The sequence below is a fragment of the Sesamum indicum genome, linkage group LG1 (genome assembly GCF_026168435.1).
Source record: "Sesamum indicum cultivar Baizhima isolate 11 linkage group LG1, ASM2616843v1, whole genome shotgun sequence".
Taxonomy (NCBI): Eukaryota; Viridiplantae; Streptophyta; class Magnoliopsida; order Lamiales; family Pedaliaceae; genus Sesamum; species Sesamum indicum.
The window spans coordinates 16,584,482-16,607,969 of NC_142657.1; the positions used below are offsets into that span (position 1 = coordinate 16,584,482).

Below are 23,488 nucleotides of genomic sequence, written 5' to 3' on the forward strand. Positions count from 1 at the left end.
GTTTTGTATATTGAATGTATAATAGATGAATGTCAAAATATTAACGACTTGTCATTCGATTAGTGTCTAATAACATAAGTTATTTTTTGTATTTATTTTGTATGAACTTTATAGTATTATTTTGTAAAAATACTTTATTTAGAAGATTTATAAATCGCTCAAATTTCTTCCCTTATAATTAATACGAGTATTTGATATATTTTTTTTTCCTAAAACATTGAGTGCGGCGTCTAAGAGATAAGACACACAAAAAAATACAAAAGCAAGAGATATAAATACAGATCACATCGCAAGAAAAAGCCCACAGCCTAAACATCCCCACAAGCACTATTTCTCCTATTATAGATACTAATAATTCAGAGCTATCATCCAAGAAATCTCTACCCACTCCATTACAGAAAAGTAAAAAACAAAAAGAGAAAGAGGCTTCAGAAACAGAGAAACAACTTGATAAAGTTCGTTTCGAGGTTGTTTATGGCAGGTCTGCAGAGATCCGCAGTATCGTTCAGGCGACAGGGCTCCTCGGGATTAGTATGGGACGACAAATTTCTCGCTGGCCTCGCCGACCAACAGAAGGAGGATGACAACACCAAACCTCAACAAGAAAGTAAACAAGATTCCGCCTCCCATGCCCCAGCCCTAGCCGCCACGAATTCGTCTCCGCTTACCGGATTGACGATCGAGAGGAGCCGATCCAACGGCGGCCGGGGGTTCCGGACGGGAAGGGTGTCGCCGGCGATTGAGCCGCCGTCGCCCAAGGTATCCGCCTGCGGGTGCTGCAGTGCTTTTGGGAAGAGTAAGAAGACGCGCCACCGGCCGCCGAAGACTGGTAAGCGCGTTGTGTGAGGTTTTAGAGGGAGGGATACGGTGTGGGAGGTGTACGTGAGGTGTTATATGATCGTGTCTATGAAATTGAGGTGAAAGAATTTTGAGAGGTGATGAATGAAAAAGATCAAATGATTATCATACTCTTAATAACTCTTCTCTCTCTATCTCTCTTTTCTTTTTTCTTGAGCTTTGTCATTTGTGTAATATATTTGTGCATATCTTTATTATCAATGGACATTGCTTCTCTCTTGAATTACGAGTTTTGGTATTCATTGATTTCATAATTATACAATCTTGATAGTGGAAAGATTTGCTCTAACCGATGAGCTTGAGACCCATAAAATCCTACGATTACGAGATTCTGAATTTGTATTTCATCAAATATGCTAAGCACTCTCATAATTTTATATAAATGTTCAAGTCCAAGATTATACAATTACAAAATTTTAAATTTAGTATATTATCAAACGTGTTTGTATTTGTCATGTTTTTTGTTTGATGCTAAGAATATTTTTATTTAATTATTATTTGTGATTGATTGGTCTTAATAATTATATCACGGGTATTTATTGTAATAATACAATTACGGTATGGTTGATTATGTTTTTAAATTATAGTTAATTTGATAATGAATATAACATATTGATCCTATAATATTCTTACACAAAAATATAATAATATATGAGTTGTCATAACAGTTGAATTAGTCTAATCCGAACATAAATGAAATTTTGGGGTTTGTTGATTAATTGATAGTTAGAAAAAAAGTGAAAAGGGGAGAGTGTGAATGAGTGAATATTATTAAATTGATGTGATAATGTTTGTTTATGGGGATATGGCAAAGGCGGTCATCACGATTGTCTATCTACATCACTTCCTTTTTTCTGTTAAATAAAAATAGGTGGTTAGATCATCGATTTGACCACCTCCACCATACACTTCCTTTGCTTCGCTCAAAAAGACTACACTATTACAATTTAAATTACGAATAATTATATTGTCCTGTTTTTTAATTTAGTTTTAATTATATGAGATTTTATATAGTTTGAAAAATTAAATTTATATTTTTTTATATAATAAATAAAATTTTATGTTAGTTAAAATTTATTAAATTTATTATATCAATATAAGAGTTGAATAAATATATATTTATTCTCGATTAGTTTATTACAAATTTATAATAAATCAAACAAATCCTAACTGAGCAAATTGCTCTATATATCTTCACACTCGTATATATGTGAGAGGTATATCTATCATCATCCTTATAAATGTATTTTAATAAAAGAGATTTGTTTGACTAAAAATCGGTGAGTAATCGTGGGTGAATATAAATTTACATTCAATTTTTTTATTGAAATTTACAAATTCGTTAAGTTTTGATTTTGGAGAACTATTTATTTATTAGATGTAAAGAAACGTTATAGACAACAGATAATAATTTTTTAAATCACAGGAGATACACATAAAATTACACTAAACCTCATACAAGGATAGTGTAATTATCCCTAACAATGACCTGTGTATACTTTCCGATTTTATAAGAAGTGAATCCTATTGTTGATTGAACTGGGTTGGATTAGAAAATCCATTGTATTAACACTCAAAATAAAAAGAAAAAGAAAAAAAAAAGCGAGGAAAGAGGACCAGTCATTAAACAATAGCCACAAAATTATTTAATAGATTAGAATATTATAAAATATAGTTTAAAATAAAAATTTGAGTTGAATTGAAAGAAGTAAAGAAATAAAGAATAAGAGGATGTGTTTATTGATGCAATTACTTGAATAATATATATATATATATATATATATATATATCCAGTGACTCTCCTGGTGCCTTGTGATTCACAGACATTATTATTGTGTAGAAGATTCTAGAGTTAATAGTCCCATTTCATTACATTCCCCGCTCCCCAAGAGAAATTCAATGCTATAGTAAATAAGGTTGTGGTACAGGTACACTCGTTGCTCTGTGTATTATTTATGTGTATGGATAATTGAGATATGGATTTTATTTTTAAAATACAAATATGTTTTTAATTATTTAAATATTTAGAATAGTAAAGATGGAATACCAACCAATAAATAGGAGGAGTACATAGTTGGTTAGCATTCCATTCTCACCCATAGGAAGGTACCAAGTTTATTTCTCTTATGACATCGCTAAACCTTACGTACCAAATCCGAAAAGACAATTTAAGATAGTTGGTTGGCCAAGACCTTATACCCACAACCAACAGCCATGGAGGGAGAGTTTGAGAACCAGCTCCGCTTCTCCTTTCTTCCCCTCCATACTACACCTAAATTCATTCCAAGCCCAGACAAAAATTATCTTCATACACACTTCCTTGTCCAGAGTAAACTTTTTAATATTTTACAAGCATTCTAATATAAATAATTGATCCACCACTTTTATCATAGTTCAAGAAAACCTTTTCATAGTAAAACCCATCTTCAATAACTGTCAACCTATGAAGATTGTCTAAATCTCAATACCTTTTTTGTCTCATCTTCTCTTCACATTTCAAAATCAGTCACCTCATCTCTTAACAACTCCATGCTCTGCTATGAATAAGACGAGACATGTGACACTACAAACCAACAATAAAGGGTATTAAAAGATTTTCAATCACTTGAACTAAGACACTTAATCAGGTCTCCCATCATTAGCAAGTTTACTTTCTATGATTTCTATTATTAAGTTGTATAAACAGCCTAATACACCCAGCTAAGGTGTTTATTTGCATTGTTTATGCTCATTTCTAATCCAAAATCCCTACACTAGTTATTGTTTGGATTGAATATTTCAATCCAGATACATGTGGATTGAGTTATTCAAACCAAACGGTCTAAAGTAAACATAATACAATTAATACAATGTTGCTTTTACCCAATCACCCAAATAATTCATATCACAAAGTAAACAGGTCTGTGGGGGTTGGGGGGAGTCAGTGCTGTTGTCCCTACCTGTGGTCTCATATTAGATTAGCACATCATCATAGCCATTTGTTTATGGAACAATAATAAGGTACAATTATAGGTTTATGGACAGTTATCAAAATGATAATTTTATCACGAGATAGCCAGCTGTATACCAAATTGCACAATTTCAGCTAACACGATGTGCAAGTTTTATCCCATCAGCATGATGATGACAGCTCCCTGTGCCAATTTCTTGTCATTGTTATTGCTTTTCTACATGATGATCATGTCCTTTGAACACATGCAAAAAAGGCAATGGAGGCTGCTTTAAGCAGTTGCTTCGTTTGGATCCAAAGTATGCCAACACTAATACCCAACATAAAGCTAATGGAGTTCCAAGCGAAGCTTCACTGGGGTGTGTGTGTGTGAGGGAGAGAGAGAGAGAGGGAGAGAGAGGAGAGAGAGGGAGAGGGAGATTGTCTCTTAAATAAGCTGCTCCATTAACTTGAAGCATGGAAAGTACGATGTTGCTGTTGGATCAACATATGATGATGTCGTCGCGTATGATCCAATGACTGATGGTACATACATGCGCAACATCACCAACCGGCAAAGCATTTCGGCACCTTGCGATAAAAGTTTTGACACCATCCAGAACCATGAAATTTCAGATATATTCAACTTAGTTTGTTGACTTACTATTTGGGCCATGAAATATGCAACCTATTTGGGCCAAAGCATTATGCTAGTCAACGGTATCTAACTGGAGCTAGAATGCATTTAATATATAGCTGAGAAATGAAGATACAAAAGGTCGGCATTGTAATATGTTAGACATTACAAGAGGTGCTGCTACATAACATCACTACTTCTGATGTAAAAATCAATCATCACGATATTGAAACAAAAAAGTTCAGAGAAAATCCTGGTTAACATAGCACACCTGGAAGCAAATTCACAGGAAGCTCCAGACACCACCGAATCAAAGGACTGCTTCACAAATATTTTCTAGCAAGGGCCCGAACTTTTGTATCAAAATGTGATGATGTAATGCGACTTCCAGGTAGGTAAAGAGGATTGAGAAGAGTCTGCAAATGTTGAATATTAGATCAGCATTTTGTTGCCGAAATATGTCAAATAGATCGAAGTACATGAATTTTATGCCTTTATTTCTTTCTCTGTAAGGAGCCGGGGAAGTCAAGAAAATTCAACAGCCGGGTATGATGCATCCACATGAGATACTACTTGTAACACTAGTATTTAAGCTATTAAGAAACCATAAGAATAAAATTCTTTTGTTCAATCTTCCAAATCACACTATGACGACTTGCCAAAACTAGAACTTCACATGTTCCTCATCGTGTGAAGAGGAAAAATGCTTACTCAAGTACTTCATAGTTTGTGTGTTCAATTTAGGACTGGATCTATGCTACTGATCACAAATGAATAAAGCATGCACAGAGATACATGAGTTAAGGAGGAAGAACTCATACTGACAGGAATGCATGATCAGAAAAAAAGGCCATGATTCATGAAGGTAGGCTTCCTAGGAAGGATGCAGGTGCCTAGGTGTTCGTTTCTCATGCAAACTTGGCTATTAAGACTGAAGTTGATTATTTGTCAATCGCATAGAAAAGGTGAATAACAAGGAATAATACGGAAATGGACTCAGAAGTTCTGCTCAAGGCATTCAGAAACCACAGTGTCATAACACAAGCATGATGTCAAAAGCAAGTAGTGGGTTGCTCAAATGATGCAGATGAAAAGCATAATTTTACCAAAAACTTTTCCTGGAGTACAGCGGATTATCAATGGGCCAACTTAAGTTCATTATCTAATGAAAAATGCTCTAGCACCACTCTGGTGGTTTCTTAGCAAGTGCAATCAAAAGTTTGCCAGTACTACTCTAAATGATCCAGTGGCCGCCTTCTTTCTAGTACATTAGGTTGTGAAGGTAGACTTGAGTTAGATGGCCAGGCTGCAATGTTAGGCAAGACTACTTGACAAGTCTATGTAGGAGAACTAAAGAATCAGCTGTTCCTACCACAATTTCAATGGGATTGAAAATATTAAAGAAGCATCTACTCGAACTTGCCTTGATATATAGCTCATGAACCTCTTGGAAGAAGCTCTTGATTCCATCATCATTACGAGAATCATGAAGCAGCATCAGTCGAGTATGTATGACTCTTATTGGTTAAAGAAACAAAAATGTGAACACTTGGCTATTACCTATATCAATTCTAAAAAAATAAAGTATAGTTCCCAAGTATAACAAACTGATACACATGGAAGCAAATTTCATGTTCATAAAATAAAAATCCGGAAGAAAATATGAAAAGGACTGAGTACAACTGAAATAGAAAAATGGAATAAGGAAATCATTAGTAAGAAATACAATTTGTCTATGCAGCAGAAAATCAGGGGATTAGCAGCTGACAGATGTTTGAGTAATCATCAATAGTACAATTTGATTGTTGGGGGTAGCAACATTGATTGTATCATTTAGGAACAGTTATACTGCTGAAAATAAGGACAGAAGTGAAATTCTAAAGACTGCAAAAGTTACAAAAGACAGAAGAAAAAGAAAATATGAAACAGAAAAAAAATCCCTGCTTGCAAGAGAATAAGCAAATCATAATAACATCAGCAAAATTACATTAATACCAACTGGACCCATTGGCCATTAGAAGTTCTTACTTATTTACAGGTTGTGGATTTTCCTGTGACCATCAGGACATATGCTTGATTTTCCTGAAGAAACCAATTACATATGCAACTCATGAAGCAGAGACTCTCCTTCACTTTTTAGGACTCTGAAAAGGGATCAAGTTATTAATACTTCTCTGTGTTTCACCCATGCCAAAGCTATTTAAGGATCAAATACCTTAGAATATAAAGATAGAGAAACCATAGACACTAAAGTTGCAGCAGCTTATCGGTATAAAACCATAATCTACATCTAAGTGGTAAAACTTGTTCCAAATTCAACTATATGTTGAGTCCAGATTTCCTCTTCTTTGGGCATGAGTTCGCAGCAGATATAGACAAGAAAGTGATGACTAGAAAGACGATCACCTGAACAGGATAAGAGACCCCATTCACAGATACAATATTTCACCTTCCACAATGCAGAAAAGGGTTCAAGATCCCTTCAGACTTAAGAACTAGTCGTTTCAAATTGAATGGTTCAAACCAATGGATTTCAAATCATAATAACAGGCCCGTCATACTTTTTGAACAATGTTAAATTATTATGTTTTAGGAGTTCCCCATCAATCCATCAAGAAATTAATCCTTTAGATAGAAACATTTCCAACTAAGCATAGTTGACATCACAAAATTCAAAGGCACGGTGTGAAATCCTTTTATACAACTAATCGGTTTTACAATGAATGATTGCACTCAAACCTTTAAGGCCATACACAAATATAGGACGTACTAATAAAAGAAATTCTGGTTTTAAAACAGGATTCAAACACCATGTACCTATTTAGTACTCACTGCATTAATCACTACCATAACGATGGGAACAAGGAAAAAGGTTTTGGAGATGACATCCATTGAGAAAGCAATAAAACTCCATTCCTCGGAAACGCAGCAACATTAATGCCTATATCATCAGAGATTTCTCCAAAATGATTCTTTCAGCAAAACAACCAAAAACTACTCGAGTTTCATAGTTTCAGATACAACTAAACTATTTGGGATGTTACACATCAAAGTAGAGTACCCAAAACGTCTAGCCATTGTTTAATTTTTTTCAAAATTATTTCTCGAAACAAACATGTAAACCTCAAATTAGTCAAAACAAATGAAAGGATATGACCAGCAGTCACGTACACCGACACCACCAAGTCATTGAATCTGTCAATCGCTTTTAGAAACCTGATTCATATAACAATACAAGAAGAAGGTAATTCAGACCATCAACTACAAGATAACCAATACACCAGTTAGGAACCGAAATGCATCAAACAACTGCAAAAATTTGGGCGTGATTGTCCATACACACACCACAGATACAACATACAAACGATATGAAGTGAGTGAAGTGGAAATCTTACATAGCACTTGTAGTCCAGGCCATGTCCTGAACAATGTCTAAAGCAGCATGCAATATGAACTGGTGTTGATGAGCAGCATCCTCTTTCTACCAAAATTCGTTACAAATTCATAAAAAATATTCATTATAGAAAATATTTCAGCAATTCACTCGTACAAAACGAAAATTGAGCTAATATAGTTGGGGAAGACGAAGGGAGCCTACCTTGGGGACACTACCAACTTCAGCTTCGTAAATCGGGATGTCATTCTTGCTGACGATCATGAAACACGCCGTACTTGCCATCTACTACTAACTCTTCTCCTTCAACCACAGGTTTAATTTCTTGCTGATTTCCTAACCGATAGTTATATTAAACAAAATGTGATTGAAAGATTGAAATTCTCACTGGGACTTAGATCGAACCCTAATTCGAACAGCGACACAGAAATCAGATTGAAAATTTCAGGCATCAGAGCCGTATGCAATTGTGATATTTTCCCAACTGTGAAGGGCGTTTCTGTCATTCGGTAAAAACGGGCGGGTTAGCAATGCGGGTAGGCTTGTCCGGGCACGAGACCGCCCCGTCTACTCCTATTCGGATAGATCAGACCCGACTCCATTAAGCTGCTTCATCCTTTCTTCGTACTCTTTTGTCCTAAGCCCACCCTTTAATATTCAGCCCAACACTGTTCCTCAGAAATTGGGCAGTAATGACAATGTCAAACAAAAAGAAACTCAAGAAAACTATACACACACACAACACGCACACATATATATATTTCTCCTATAACTTTCTGAAGTCAGAAAACAAGAGCTATTTTTCTGGTAGTTTGCTAGAAGATGAGAAAGCTGGAACCTTTTTCTTCTTCTTCAAATGCCTTTTCTTGTTTCAGACATTCTTTTCTTGAAATACTGTATCTCGGCATCTGTTTGGTCTTAAATGTCACCTACGGAAGTGGGTTTGATCCTTTAATCCAGCTCCCCTCATCTGGGCTCCCCACAAACACTTCCAGCAGGTCAAAAACTGTGCTTTTTAACATCGATGATTTTGGTGCTAAAGGGGATGGAATCGCTGATGACACCAAGGTATAAATTCTTTAATTCCCATAAAAAGGAAGAAGATATTCTTCTTGTGTGTAGTAACATGTCTTTCATTTTCTTCTAATATTTTTTCTTTGTTACTGTGTAAAATGAGTGTGTTTATTGATCATATGACTGCTGTGGTTATGCATTTTCTTTCAATAATAAAAGCTTTGTACTTATTCTTGCAATAATGGTGAATGGTAAAAGATATTATATAAATTCAATTCGTTGTATAGATATTTCATATACTATCAGTACGAAAGTACAACCTAGCCCCTGGAGGCAAGTTGTAAAGAGATTTCATTCAGATGAATAATTAAGGAGAGCAAAAGAGAGACTTTGACTCAATGTCTCAGCTTTTGTTGATGTTGTTTGCTATATTCTTGGAAATTTCTCATTTCTGCTTCCTTGACTTGTGGGTTTTTGATGAAGATCCTTTTAGTCTTTGTCGAACACATTTTGATGATCTTTTCATAGAGTCAGTACAAAGTATCCTGTCATAACGGTTCCATTTAGGAAACTCTTGTGTCTGAATCCTATAGTAATTTGATGGCGTACAGATTGTGCAAGATGTTTGGAAGGTGGCCTGTTCTTCATCTTCGCCAGCGAAAATTATAATTCCAGCAGGGAACTCTTATTTAGTTAAACCGATTGATTTTCCCGGACCTTGCCAGTCAAACGTGACCTTGAGGGTACAAGCTGAATTCCCTTATACTTTTTGCGAAATGTATTTAGAAATAAAATGCAATTTGAAGACTGTTTAATTAGATCAAACTTTGTACTCTTAAAAAATATTCATAGGTTTCTGGTATTCTTGTTGCGCCACAAGATCCTGAGGTCTGGGATGGTTTAAATGTGCATAAGTGGCTCTATTTCCATGGAGTGAAGCAACTCACAATAGAGGGCGGTGGACTAATTGATGGGAGGGGCCAGAAATGGTGGGCTCAATCATGCAAGACCAACGAATCAAATGTACGTCCATGTTACCTAAACACATCTCACACTCACATTGTCCCATAATGTTCTTGTGTCTGGATCAAAAGAGATGTTTCTGAAACTTAATTGGATCTTCCTTTGGCAGCCCTGCACACATGCTCCAACGGTTAGTACTTTCTATGTCGATGCAATTTGCTTATTCACAAGATCTGTAAATCCACTTTTCCTGTCAAGAAGAGAAAATGTACTTCATTGATTTGAACACTTTTTGCTGATTTTGGAAAATTGGCTATAATGCAGGCTGTTACTTTCCATAAGTGCAAGAACTTAAAAGTCAGGAATGTTACTTTGGTTAACAGTCAACAGATGCACATGGCGTTCACGAACTGTATGCATGTTGCAGCTTCTGGTGTCACAGTTATTGCACCTGCTGATAGCCCAAACACTGATGGAATCCACATAAGCACCACAACACATGTTGAACTAAAGAATATCGCTGTTGGAACAGGTTTGTTTCTCTTTGAAAGAGTTGAAGCTTAATCCCTTCCAACCAACGCCTTTTACATTTACTAATACCAATAGTCAGTATCTACTTTGTTTTTTCAATAAATTGACAATAGAAAGCAAAAAAAGAAAGCTGATGAAACTTGCATATGTCTCTAAAAGTATTAGAATATATGTTAAGGAAAAGATCCGAGCTAGTTCAGCACAGTGGGCTCTGAAAAGCTGAATTGTGTTGATGATCTAAGTCAAGAACAAGCCCGTCTCTGTAAGTAAACAAAGCCTAGCTCGGCTTTACGAACAACGCATGTATGGTTCTTGCTATACCTGAGCTTTCAGCCTGAGAGACGTGAGATCTTCATCCAGAGGGATCAGGGGAAACAACTAAAGAAAAACATTAATGTGTAGGATGGAAACGGCTCCTTGGGGATACTATGAAATCAAACATGTGCTGCTTGAGCGAACACCAGTTTTTCTACTCTCTCCTTTCTAGTTCCTCATGTTATTTGGAGAATGCATGCTAAATTATTATTTATTTTTGGCAGGAGACGACTGCATATCCATAGTCGGCAATTCTTCTCAAATTCGTATAAAAAATATCGTCTGTGGGCCTGGCCATGGTATAAGGTATAATTATTCCCATCTACTTCTAACCATCCTCCAACAAATTTCTAGTTAATAATGGTCTTTTTGCAGTATCGGAAGTTTGGGAAAGTACAATATGTCTGCTGCTGTTCAGGATGTTATCGTTGATGGGGCAGTTTTATTTAACACCGAGAATGGGGTTAGGATCAAAACATGGCAGGTAATATTTCTACCACCTCTTTTCCAGACCTCACACACGGCTTGTTAAATCTCTAACACACTGCAGAAGTTTCTTTTTTTTCCTTTCTCACTCTGTAATAGATGTGTTTCTAATGCAAATAAAAACTCTCGCACACACTCTCTCTCTCTTTGATTTTCATGTTCTCCGAATTGGCAGGGGGGCAGCGGTTTTGCGAGGAAAATTACCTTTCAGAACATATTGATGCGTAATGTTTCCAATCCCATTATAATTGATCAATATTACTGTGACTCTCCAGTGCCTTGCCTAAACCAGGTATGATTTTGCCAAGGGTTAACAAGAAAAGTTTGAGAAATACTAGCTGTGCATTCTTGTCTCCGTCTGGCGATTGGTATGAACTGTCCTCATAAGAACACACAATCCTCCCGTCTTTCGATATAAGTGCAAAACGGAACAGCATAAAATTGCTTCATGTGTTGTTTTTCATTTAATTATGGAGTGACTTACTCTATTTGCCATTTCTTCACATGTGTGATTCACCTATATATAGTGGTGGATATTGTAATTTCAAATTAAGAGAGAATGAATATGTCGTGGCCCTTTGCACATTTGTTTATGGGTGTAGGCTGAATAGCATAATCCTTAGTTTTCTTATTCTCCCTTCACCTTTTCTCAACACGCCCCTTTGCACATTTGTTTATGGATGTACATTGGATCGCAATTTTCTTTCTTCTTCCTTCACGTTTCCTCAAGACGTCAAAAATTTAAAAATTTCCATCCATAATTGCTTATACCGGTGTGTCTAAGATAAATTGTTTTTCATCCACATTGCAGACTTCCACCGTCCATATCGACAGCATTTCCTTCCGCAACATCAAAGGAACATCAGAAACAGAGGGGGCTATCATGCTTTTATGCAGTGACAGCTATCCATGTAAAAGATTGTACTTGGAGAATGTTGAACTTGAATGGTTGTATGGGATTGCAAAATCGTTCTGCTGGGAAGCGTACGGCACAACCTCAGGTCTGATGTCTCCGCCTTCTTGCATTCCATCTGATGGTAATGTGATCAGTAACGAAAACAACTACAACTCATCAACGAGCTTGCAGAAAGATGACCATGCTTTCATTTAAACATAAAGGACACGACACGGGCAACTCACAACTCCCGTCTCTTTGTTTTCCGAACGCACCACCATTGCTACACATTCGTTTCCAACGGTTTGAATGGCAGATAGAGTGTTTGGCATCAAGACACATAGGAGTCTGTAGTGAAAACAGATTTTGGCATGCAGTGATTTTTATTGTGAACAATCTTCGAATTAGTTGCTTGTCATTGGCTTTTTACGTTTACCACGAAATCGATGTTGTATATTTATGCTATTGTATTGAGCCTCTTTTCTTGCTGTCAAATTCTTACCATCCAAATACTAGGATGCTTCATTTTAAAATAAGATTTACATCTTATACATAATCAAACAGCGTTGTTACTTTTTTTAGGGATGATGTATTTAAGTGAAGGAATACGCTTCTAATACACAAAATGCATCTTAAATCCTCCTGGAAGAAAACCTACAAGACGAATCACCATTAGACTACATCAAGAAGGTCCCAATAAAAGCCTTTCGATGATTTAGTTAGATAGGTTGTAAGGATAAAGTGTTTAAGGTTGTAAAAAATGTTAGGTCAGCAATTGTTCTTCAGTATGAAGAATGATTATTTATAGATTTTTTTCAATTGTATTATTCTATACATCCGTATGGAATACGGATAACAAAACAATCAAATGATTACGGTAAGTCCATACATAATAGGATTGTGGGCAAGGTCATAGTGACCATAAATGAATGATTCAAGTCCAAAACTGACTGCAAATTGAAAAGTAGTTGGAGGCAACAAAGTTGACGTAGGCCTGAGTTTGAGCTCGAGTCTCATAGTCATATGTATGTATGCACACACAATAAACATATCATTTCTAAATGTGAAATGAGAGTGAAGATGAAAACAAATAGCAAGATACGATGAGAAGTATAAGTACTATATTATGTTTGTTTTACTAATTATAAAATTAATCTCATTTTTAGATTTATGTATCGTAATATTAATAAAAATACATTTTTAATTGTTGTAATCATTGTTATTGTTATTATTAGTAGTATTAATTTATGAGTATTACTAAACTTAATTCAAATATTTTCCATGAATATTGTTAGATTAATCATACATATTTACATGCTTTATGTACTAGGAAAATGTGTATATTGATTAGGGAAAATTATTTATTAACTTGTTTAAGTTTGTCAACTATTAATTTTAAGTTTTTAAATTTATCCATTTTAGTTTTAGTTCGATAACTTTTAAAATTGCTTAATATTAGCTTTTTGACCCAATTTTGGATAATTTTGTCCCTATACAGTTCTTCGAGAGCAATTTTATATATATCCATTCATTTTGCATCTCGTAGCTAATACTCGACTATAATAGTATAAGATTTTAGGTTTATTGAGCAAATATTTGTTTAAATTACACTTAGAACATTAAGATTGACTATCAGTCTTTATTATAAAAAAAAAAGAAGAGTCATAAATTAGGCTAAAGGACCAAATCTACTCAAAATTAATAGATAAATGACTAAATCTAATATTACAAAAAATAAAGGACCAAAATAAATTTAAACCAAAGTTATAGGACGGAAATTTTCTTTTTCCTTATTGATTATTATATGTTAGCTTATATATTTCAATTTTATTTGTCAAGATGGTTGAGCTATGTAATTTTTTCAAAACATCTTATAAAATATTTGAAAGCTTTTCATAAGATGTTAAAAATTGTTTGGTAAATATTTTAGAGAAATATATTATGAAATTAAGAAAAGTAGCGCACTCGCATCTTCCTTTTAAGAACTTAACAAACTTCTTCAATTTTGATCACATTGAGTACACGATTGTCGTAATTAATATTTAATAAGCTCTATAATTTTATTTTATTTGAACACTTTACATATTTACTTTTAAATACGACATAAACTTGAGCTACGTTGATCTCAGATCACTACCATTTGAGATGTAAAAATCATTGGTTATGTGATCTCATCACCTAAACTGTTTTATTTCAAAGAATTTGGAGTTCAAGAAGTTCGAGTCGAGCTTGTAAGGACCCTATTAAAGTCTTTTTATTGATTGTGATCATGATAAAATATTATTTTTGTACATATGGATAATTATAATAAAATTTTATTTATAGGGTGATCTTTTTACCCCTGAAAATAGTGAGAAGAATTAAATTTGAACAAAAAAATGATATGATTATTCAATTTAAGTAAATTTAAGATAACAAGAAAAAGGGGGAAATATAATATTTTTTATTTATAAAAAAGAAAAGATAAAAGCTAGAACTAGAAGATCTTTTTCCCCGAATTTGGTGGACCAAACAAAGCCTTATAACTAGGGAAACCATCATATCCTCACTTGGAACATCTCGTGACCTACTTCCAAACACCCCCTATAAACTGGCCCAGAATCGCAAACCTCAAAATAAAAACCCTAGCTCCTCTTTAAACCCTTGCGTTCGTTATTCACAGCACAAGGAGTTCACCCCAGAAAGACTGGGAGCAATTTCAACTACGCACAGCTTCTTGCTCATTTGCAGTGTTGAAATACACACGCGTTCCTTTAAATTAAGTCGTTATTGAAATGGAGGAGATTGCGGACGGATTGAACAAGATGAACATTGCGGAATCCCAGAAGAAGAACAGGATTCAAGTCTCCAATACCAAGAAGCCGCTTTTCTTTTACGTTAATCTCTCCAAGGTATTTGCTTTTCTGGTTTCCGTAATTCGTTTTATTTTAATTCGTGCCTTTTATAAATTGGGTATTTATTAATTTGAGGTATTATGTGTGTAGAGGTACATGCAACAGCACAACGAGGTGGAGCTTTCAGCACTTGGCATGGGTAATTTCTAGTTCTTCCTTATATATTTTTCTTGTGTGATTTCTTTTATGGAGATGTGTGGTTTCTGATCTCTGTTTTCAAGGAACGAGACTAGACTCGTTATACCTCTGCTTTTCAGTATGTCTCTTTTTTCTTTTATGATGTGGGCAAGGTATCTGGAGTTTCATAGTGAAAAATTTAATGCTGTGATGAATGAGACATTGTCTCTGAGATATCCTGGGGTTATTGCTTGTCTGTTCCTTGTGTTTTGGATATAGGGCGTTGATGTTGGTAGCCTGTTTTGGATTTGTAGTTACTTATTATTGTGTTGCAGTTTGTACTTAATACAATACATGGTAGTAGTAGTGTAGTTTGAAAGAAGTATATACAAGAATGTGCAGGCATGTAAAGGAGCTCTTTGATTCCATTAGTCCATGTTTGGCCCATTCTAAATTGTGTTCCGTACATTGACTGAAGGGAATTGGTTCTACTTTCTATTTGCTACTTCCACCCCAAATTCCCTTGAAGTTCTATTTGTAGTTGGTTTGTGCTTCTGAAGTGCCTCAGGTCGTTTACTTTACACTGAGAGACTTTGGGTGAGTGAGGTATGGTTCTGTGGGGACCTGTGTGGATTTATCATCTCACCTGGAATTTGTGCAATCTGCCTCCTCAAGTTCAGTGACCGCGGGTTCTGTTTGTCCTTGGGCGTGGCAATAATGTTGAATAAAGATTCATGTTAACTTTTTTCTATTCCTCTCTTACTTCAATATTTCCTTTTCCTTTTTCTTTTTTGTTTGGGTGCGGAGCATGATATAGACAATATGAATTGTCAAAAAAGATGCAGTATTAGAGTGAGAAGCCGACGGCGAGGTATAACATAGGAGGTCGAATTGACATTAATGATCATTTCCCCCTTCCTGTACCACACTTGGTGTCTATTGATGATTTGTACATAGCAGATTCTAGAAATAAGTAATTTCTATACTGTTGTCAATTCCTGGAGTGTTCCATGATTCCATCACTTAATGAGTATATCTTCTTCTTTCATTTTTCTGCTCTTGTTTTTCTATAATTTGCTGATTCAATTTTGCTTATTCTATTTCAGCAATTTCAACAGTTGTGTCAGTTGCTGAAATTCTGAAGAACAATGGATTTGCTGTTGAAAAGAGTAAGTTTCCAAACAGTTAGTCTGAACTGTTCCAACTGCTTTCTTCATTGTAACTTAAAATTGTGGATCACATTATACTGGATATTGTATTAAATCTATCTCCAACTAAAATATGAAGAGATCATGACATCCACTGTGGAGATAAAGGATGAATCAAGAGGAAGACCCATCCAAAAAGCTAAGGTAAGTCCAATTTTAGTCAGAGGTTTGACTTGCCTTTCATTTTTGTGTAGTGATAATGGCAGGGGTTAGGATCAGATAAACAAATAATTTGAATGGTTGATCAGACTATTCTGTTGTGTACATAATGATGAGTTGGCCACGTGATTCTTCCTTGGTTAATGATAATAACACCTTCAGCTAACACAGATGTGAACATGCATCTGGTACTTAGCTACATGACCTGTCACATTAATAGTATGTGAACATTAACGAATACATTGTTTGTAATTCATTGTGCTGGGGTTCTTGTGTAGTACAGTAGGACAATGCCATGCACTGATTCTTGTGCTTTCAATCTTAGTAGCATATTAGCGTGGCCTACAATAAGGGAGGCTTTTTAAGCTTTAACAACATGGGCCAAGGTATTACAAGTGACGGTTTCAGCTCTTACTTCTTTCTTCCTTTTTCCTTTCTACTCTGAAATTCGACTACAATTATTTTTGTCTAGAGCTATTTACATGTAGACTCTGCTTCATATATCATGTAAGTTGAAACAAATTGATTTTCTCTCCTATTTAATTTGATAGTGATATTGTCTGTGTATCAGACAGAAAAGGCTGTTTTGTTTGGGATTAAAAGATTAAAAGTTGCGTAAAAACCAATCACTCCTGGGGAGGTAAATGCTTATAAGCTCTCACAAGTCGTGTAAATACTGATGAAATGTTGCACAAGATGCCTTTCTCTGTGTGGATAATGTTCTAGAAGATGGGCATTGCTTTGTTTATGGAAAGATTTGAAACCTCACAACTCTCAGGACAAGCCTTTGCAGTCCAAGTTATAGTCATTTTCTCTGGGATCACCAATTAAGAATTGCAATATAATGTCCTTCACATTTTCTCACTCTTTATGTTGCCATTTGCACCTTACATCTGCTCTTTTTATACAGATTGAAATAGTACTTGGGAAGACAGCAAACTTCGATGAATTAATGGCTGCAGCGCAAGAAGGTGGAGAGAATGGAAATGGCGAGGACTAGGGCTGGAGGGAGCTGTTATATGCCACCTTCGGTTATGGATGTCTCCTTAAGTTTGGGTTCGTGTAGAGTGGGCTAAGGACAGTCTTAATAGTTGGTGTGGCTCTAATTTTGTAACAAATTGTTTCTTGACGTTTTTCTGATTGCGTCTCTATTCTGTTTTCCTTTTTGTTAATTATTCTTTAATGAAGTTTTTCCTATATCTGTGACATTTTGATGGCGTCCTGTAATGTGGGGTTGTGGCTTTGATTATTTTCTCTTGATAAGTTGAAGGCGTATCATCCACCCAAGCAACGAGTTTTTGTAGAGTTTCTCAACCGCATTCAACTGCTTTTATATAATGCAAATCTCCTTTAATTGGTATTTTATCACAAGTGATGGCGATGCTTAATTCCTTTTCTTCCAACAGAAATTACTGCCTGAAAAAGAAAATAAAAAATTAGACCTACGCGCTTGGTATTTAATAATCCATTTTGGAATGTACAGTATGTTAATTGTTGATCCTTATCTTTGCAGGTAATTTTATCTGTGAATAAAAAGAATCAAAGGAACGAAATGAATTTCACCTTGAAAAGCCTAGAAAATCTTCGAGAAAAAGATAGCGAAAATTAGGCGGGGTGTCACTGGCCGCTCCTTGGGCAAGACGGCCGGCAGTGACTTGCGGAGGACGTGCGGGCGGCTAGGGGAGGCCGGCCGGCACGCAAGTGCGCAAACGGCCTACGAGCAGAGACTCTTACCTATTGGGGATTGCAAAACTGTTCGTAGGGAACTTCCTTGATGTGTGGGGATGCTATCCGCCAAGTATGAAGTCATTCCGAGGACGTTTGGGCAAGGAGATATAAGGGCGACGATCAGGCGCCACCCTGCGCGCGAGCAGGAGAGAAATGTGTGAAGCAGAGTGCTTTATCATTCGAGATTTGCAAAACTGTTTCTATGGCGAGATCCTTGGAGTGTTGGGAACACCTCCAAGATGTTTCAGAGGTAGACGGTTCCGTTTGGGTAGGAAACGACGATGATCTTCAGAGTCTGCCAGTGCAGTGGCGAGACTGTAATTTCAGAATATTGCGTGGGCAATTCCTCAGCGATGGATGATCGGATGGGGCTGAAATTCAAGAGTTATGATGTAGAAGTCGTAGGCTACGCTACGGTTCAAGCGGCACGTGATTTGGACGTCGGTTGAGGGAGATACGAAAAAGGTGCGCTCCTCAACCCCTTTCAATGTCTACTGCTGGAAAGAGGAAAAACTTTCTTAAGCCTATTATAAGGGGGGTATGATGCGGTGAGCTCCAGCCGGCCCTCCCCGTGCACGACGGCAGTGGCGGTAGGCAACGTCGGCACTAAATGAGCATCTCTTGGGGGCATGTTGGGGGCCTCCAAGGGCCGGCTCTAGGCATCTCAAAGGAGTGTTTAGAGTCCCCGAAAGGCATGGGAACCGGACGGGCAGCGTAGGGCCAGGACGGCCTACGTTGGGCGCAAATGCGGCCGAGAGGTTCCGTGTGACGTGCAAGGTTGCTCCGCGGGCTGCGAGATATTTGGGGCAACACCTCTCGTGCGAATGGGTGATCGAGGCAAGCACTCCAAGACCTCGTGATCCAACTCATGGCACGCGCTATCGGGTTCTAGCCGTCCATGGGGGTCCGTTGGCTAAGATGAGCGGTCGTGGGGCGACGCCGCACTGTGGGCAAGTTATGTAGCCACGCCGAAAGGCAAGAAGGCATGTCGGGCATGCCATGCGGGATTAAGGCAGGATGTCGGCATATCACATGGGCCTCGGACTTAAGGTGCAGTCCTACTCGGGCGAGGCATAAAAGACGGCCACGACGAAGGCGTGCGCCAAGGATGCCCCGAGTGTGCGTTGGACATGAGACGGACGTTGCGGGCGCATGCGGAGCGCCGTAATGCCGAGGCGGAGCGAGGATGCTCCTTGCCATCGAGGGATGCGTCGGCGGGTTCCGAGATTGTGGACGAGACGCATGGCGGCAGACTAGCTAGTCGGGGCCGGCCGCTAAGCGACGCTAAGGCGTGCGTGCCGAGAGCCTCGGCGAACATGGACATTTTGGATAGGCGAGCGCAAAGGCACGCGGTGCCGCGCAGGGATGCGTTCAGATGTCGTGCTAGCGAGCTTCAGTGTCGAAGACACGCGACGAACAGTCGGTAAACTCTGAGATGTGCGAAGGCTGGTCGAAGGTTGGGTGAAACCTGAGACGCCGCACGGGCGAAAAATATATTCCGCTGCGTGACAAGAGAGTCCGCCCGTGACACGGGGGCACAACTGCTTGGGAAGACAGCTTACAGTCTCATTCTCCAGCTTCTAAGCAGCAGCACAGGAGGATAGGAAACCCACCCTGTATTGAAAGCCCTGTATAAGAAGGTTCACACACGTGATTTTCTCATACAGGAAGCAATTCTAGCCCGTTTTACTCTGCACTTCTACAATCAAGATATACAAATATGTTCGAAATATGTGCAACTCCGACACAATTGAACTCTTTGATGTGAAACGTTTCCTCTAAAGTGGATTGAGTCGACATATAAGAGATGTTGGAAGCTTAGAATTTTCACACAAATTACCCTCACAACTCACAAATTCAGCACGATATCCAATGTCATCATGTACTCTGTCTTGTTGAAAGTGAAAAGTCAGATTCTCCACAGAACATCTGGTATGGAATATGGAAATGGCTATTTCCCCTTTGGTCCACAATTTTTTCTTCATGAAAGTGGATACCGTGCTTAAGTTATATCCCTTGACCCGGAAAATGATAAAACTGCAAGAAGCCAAGTTAAGACTACTATCAAGCAAAATTGCACAAGGGTGAACGAATAACATACTGGGAGGAAAATAACTAATTAATGAAGCTTATGTACCATCTCCGAGTGCAGTATCCTTTGGGCTGTTTCGAGAACTGATGTTTGAGGATGGAGAGAACTGTTTTTCTGGCATATAATAGAGCTTTCAGGGTGCAAACCTTCAACAGAATCTCTACCTGATTATTTGATTGAATATGTTGGAGATGTCTTATACCCTAGTTTTGCATGTGTTTTCTTCTGGAACTAAAACCAGTCGCCTGCACAAGGAGATCCACATACACCGCACCCAATGTTTAAATATAACAAAATGGTGTGAATAAGGTGCTGTGGTAGATGAGAGGATTCTATTCAAAATAGTCCTACCTTGAGATCCAGTAACCTCTTGGACAAACAACCAGAAGCATAAGGGGACTCTCGTAACAGCCTGCCAATTTTGTCCTATGCCATGACACCCTTCACTAAAAATATATACCAGCTGTCGTGCAATACCAGTTACTGAGGCTTTGAGGTTTTCTCCTTTCATGTGCTTGTTGACACCTTGAAATGAATATTTTCTCACTCATTAGATTTGCATTCTTCGAGCAAGGTATGCAAAATCAGTGAAGTCTCTGTAGTAACTTCATGAGTTGAGTAGCGCCCAAATATGGACAAGTACTTTAAAGCAACATTAAGCTTTGGCTCAATTAACTTGGAGGGAATTATATTCCTCCATTCTTTAGCTTTCCCTACAGAACAAACACCATGTAAGAGGGCAGCTAAAGTCACTGAATCTAGTGGGAAGCCTTTATTCAACATCTTGTCAGTCAACTGCAATGCAGCTCCAAGCATCCTGTTTAAACAAAGGCAAGCAATGATTGAAACATATGCAGCAGATATAGGACGCCAGCCATCAGATATCATCCTCCCAAAGATATCAAGAAGCATAGGCTTATCTAAACCAGATTCATTGTCTGTCCTAGAAACGGCACAAGGGGCATTGTTTGATAATCCATTAACTAAATAATGAAATGTAACATCATTGGGATTACACTTGCTCATCAGCATTTCTTCAAAAAATGAGGATGCTTTTGCAAGTCTTCCCTCTTTGCAACAGTTACCTATTAGTACAGTATAAGTCACAACATTAGGTGCCACGCCATTTAATCGCAGTCCCTTCAAAATTTTTTCTGCTCCTGCAATATCTCCACAGCGACAAAACCCACTGATGAGAGAGGTATAAGTCACAATATTCGGTGCATAGTTCCGCTTAATTACATGGCAAAATAAAGTTAATGCCCCATATAAATCATTTTCCTTTATGTAGCCATCAATAATAGTAGAATAAGTAAATTCATCCGGGTAAACATTTCTTTTTGTCATCTTGCTAATGCAAAAGACTGCATCTTTCATCATCCCAAATTTACAGTAGCCCTTAATCATGGCATTGTACCCAACGAGCCCAGGGTCCATACCCCTACTGATTATGTTATCAAAAAGTTTCTTTGCATCGTTAAAATTCCCACTCCTGATATATCCGTCAACCAAAGTGGCATAAACATAAGCATCGGGTGATACATTCTGGCCAAGCATCTCTAACATAAGCTGCTTCGCATCAGGAAACCTACCCTTTTTGCAAAGTCCATTCATCAAAACATTGTAAATGCATGCATCAGGAGACACTCCCCTTTCCATCATCTTTTTTCGAATTGTTAATGCAGCATCAACCTCTCCAGCAACAACTAGGCCATGTATAAGACCTCCATAGGTTATCAAATCGGGTTTAAGCCCACACTCTGTCATCTGAACAAGCAGAATTGAGGCTCGCTCAAAATCGCCCTCCCTGCTATACGCGTGTATAAGAGGAGTAAAGCTTAGCTTATTGAGGACCAATCTGCTGTTCAGTGCCTTTTCTAGTAGCCTCTCCGCTTCTTGCACCTTCCCATCTCTACATGCATTAGAAATCAAAGTATTATATGTCACAATATCCAACTTGCACCCAACCTCAATCATGTGTCTTGTGGTCTCTAATGCTTCCCCAACAAAACCATACTTATATTTAGCATCTACGACACAGTTATACACTTGAGCATTTACTTCCATACCCCTTGAATCCATTTCCTTCAAGATTTGATCAACCTTCTCAAACTCCCCTCTTTTGCAGAACCCATTAACGATTGCCCCATAAGTCTCCTGGGTAGGCAAGAAGCCCTTCTCTTTCAAGTCCTCGAGAAGCTCATGAGCTCTCTTGACATCACCTCTCTTGCAATATCCATCAATGAGGCTATTATAGAACACAATATTCGGAATGCAATTCTTCCCCCACCTTTTCTTAATCAACCTTTTACCTTTCTCGACTTTTCCTTCTTTACACAACCCCTTTACCATTATACAAACGCTATAATTGTCCAAACAACTACTCTCACCACCATCATCTCTCCTCACCATCTCATCATATACAAACCATGCAGCTTCCATATTTCCATCCTTTACAAGCCCATTGAGCAAAGAATTACAGGCCAATAATTGGGGCAACGCGTTATAAGTTTTCAGAACAAAGGAATACAACTCAAGAGCCTTTAAGACCAACCCTGATTCAGAATAGGCACGGATTACAAAACCTAAAGCCTCTCGAGTAGGCAGTTTCTCTTCGGATTGCAAGCACTCCAGCAACACGTTGTCTATTTCTCCAAACACTTTAGACCGGGCCAAGAGCTTTAGAAGCGAAGAATACGCGAACCCATCAAGGGAAAATCTATTCTGAGAAACAAAACCAAAGAATTTGAGACCCAGTTCACAATCGCGAACTTTGTCGAACACTAGGTGGGCAACTTCGGAAGGCGCAATGTCCTCCTCAAAGAATCGATTCTGGAGGGTTTCTTCCCACTGTTGCCCTTGGGTTCTGAGGATTTCACAGACTTCATTTGTCAACTCTATGATGTGGGGCGTGATGAGAAATTTTCTGCTGGTTTTGGGTTGGGGTCGGTGTAGGGGTTTGATCAGGGAGAGGATGGCTTTAGACATTTGAGGTGTGTAGCGTGTTTTGGTGAGTTTTTATAGTTCGAAATGAAGTGCTTATATAGCAACAATGATTTCTTGTTTCTTGCAAAAAACAAAACTAAATTGGTATTTTATTCATCTTTTTAAATTACACAAATCGATTTAAAATGTTGTATTTCTAACTCTGGATTATGACCTAAGAATTTCAATTTCATCTGATTTGTTTGTATAAATTCATGCTATAAAGAGTTTCATTTTGAATTAATTATAATTCGTGATATTGTAATAAATTTCAAATCCATTT

General features: G+C 37.6%; 4 protein-coding genes and 1 non-coding gene across 7 annotated transcripts; 3 read left to right on the top strand and 2 right to left on the bottom strand.

The window, feature by feature from the left end:
• Positions 1-295: 295 nt before the first annotated feature.
• On the top strand, positions 296-1,081 carry LOC105164332 (uncharacterized protein At1g15400). The gene has a single exon (XR_016064374.1). It is a non-coding gene; the product is annotated as an uncharacterized protein At1g15400 (transcript).
• A 3,431-nt stretch (positions 1,082-4,512) lies between these two features.
• Positions 4,513-8,253, bottom strand: LOC105164348 (SNARE-like superfamily protein). Its single transcript, XM_088881834.1, has 5 exons — positions 8,023-8,253; positions 7,820-7,905; positions 7,576-7,640; positions 5,848-5,930; positions 4,513-4,840 (listed from the first exon to the last, which is right to left on the bottom strand). Exons 1-5 carry the CDS (start codon positions 8,101-8,103, stop codon positions 4,748-4,750), a joined length of 408 nt encoding a protein of 135 aa, XP_088737960.1. The 5' UTR covers positions 8,104-8,253; the 3' UTR covers positions 4,513-4,747.
• A 240-nt stretch (positions 8,254-8,493) lies between these two features.
• LOC105164341 (Pectin lyase-like superfamily protein) lies at positions 8,494-12,517 on the top strand. 3 transcript variants are annotated; one of them, XR_016065984.1, is made up of 9 exons: positions 8,494-8,886; positions 9,444-9,575; positions 9,685-9,855; positions 9,965-9,985; positions 10,120-10,327; positions 10,866-10,947; positions 11,017-11,125; positions 11,303-11,495; positions 11,939-12,078. XR_016065984.1 is itself a non-coding variant. In XM_011082970.3 (9 exons), exons 1-9 carry the CDS (start codon positions 8,641-8,643, stop codon positions 12,236-12,238), a joined length of 1,386 nt encoding a protein of 461 aa, XP_011081272.1. In that variant the 5' UTR covers positions 8,494-8,640; the 3' UTR covers positions 12,239-12,517. The 3 variants fall into 3 exon arrangements, 2 of the variants coding, with proteins under 2 accessions (XP_011081272.1, XP_088737956.1); XM_011082970.3 differs by having other exon boundaries at positions 11,303-11,419; positions 11,939-12,517; XM_088881830.1 differs by having other exon boundaries at positions 11,303-11,351; positions 11,939-12,171.
• A 2,064-nt stretch (positions 12,518-14,581) lies between these two features.
• On the top strand, positions 14,582-17,608 carry LOC105164356 (uncharacterized protein At2g34160). The gene is made up of 5 exons (XM_011082995.3): positions 14,582-14,913; positions 15,007-15,055; positions 16,140-16,202; positions 16,321-16,385; positions 17,311-17,608. The coding sequence occupies exons 1-5, from the start codon at positions 14,797-14,799 to the stop codon at positions 17,398-17,400; spliced, it is 384 nt and encodes a 127-aa protein (XP_011081297.1). The 5' UTR covers positions 14,582-14,796; the 3' UTR covers positions 17,401-17,608.
• Positions 17,609-19,782: 2,174 nt separating this feature from the next.
• On the bottom strand, positions 19,783-23,241 carry LOC105164364 (Pentatricopeptide repeat (PPR) superfamily protein). Its single transcript, XM_088880921.1, has 3 exons — positions 20,572-23,241; positions 20,266-20,465; positions 19,783-20,165 (listed from the first exon to the last, which is right to left on the bottom strand). Exon 1 carries the CDS (start codon positions 23,206-23,208, stop codon positions 20,764-20,766), a length of 2,445 nt encoding a protein of 814 aa, XP_088737047.1. The 5' UTR covers positions 23,209-23,241; the 3' UTR covers positions 19,783-20,165; positions 20,266-20,465; positions 20,572-20,763.
• Between the last annotated feature and the right edge of the window lie 247 nt (positions 23,242-23,488).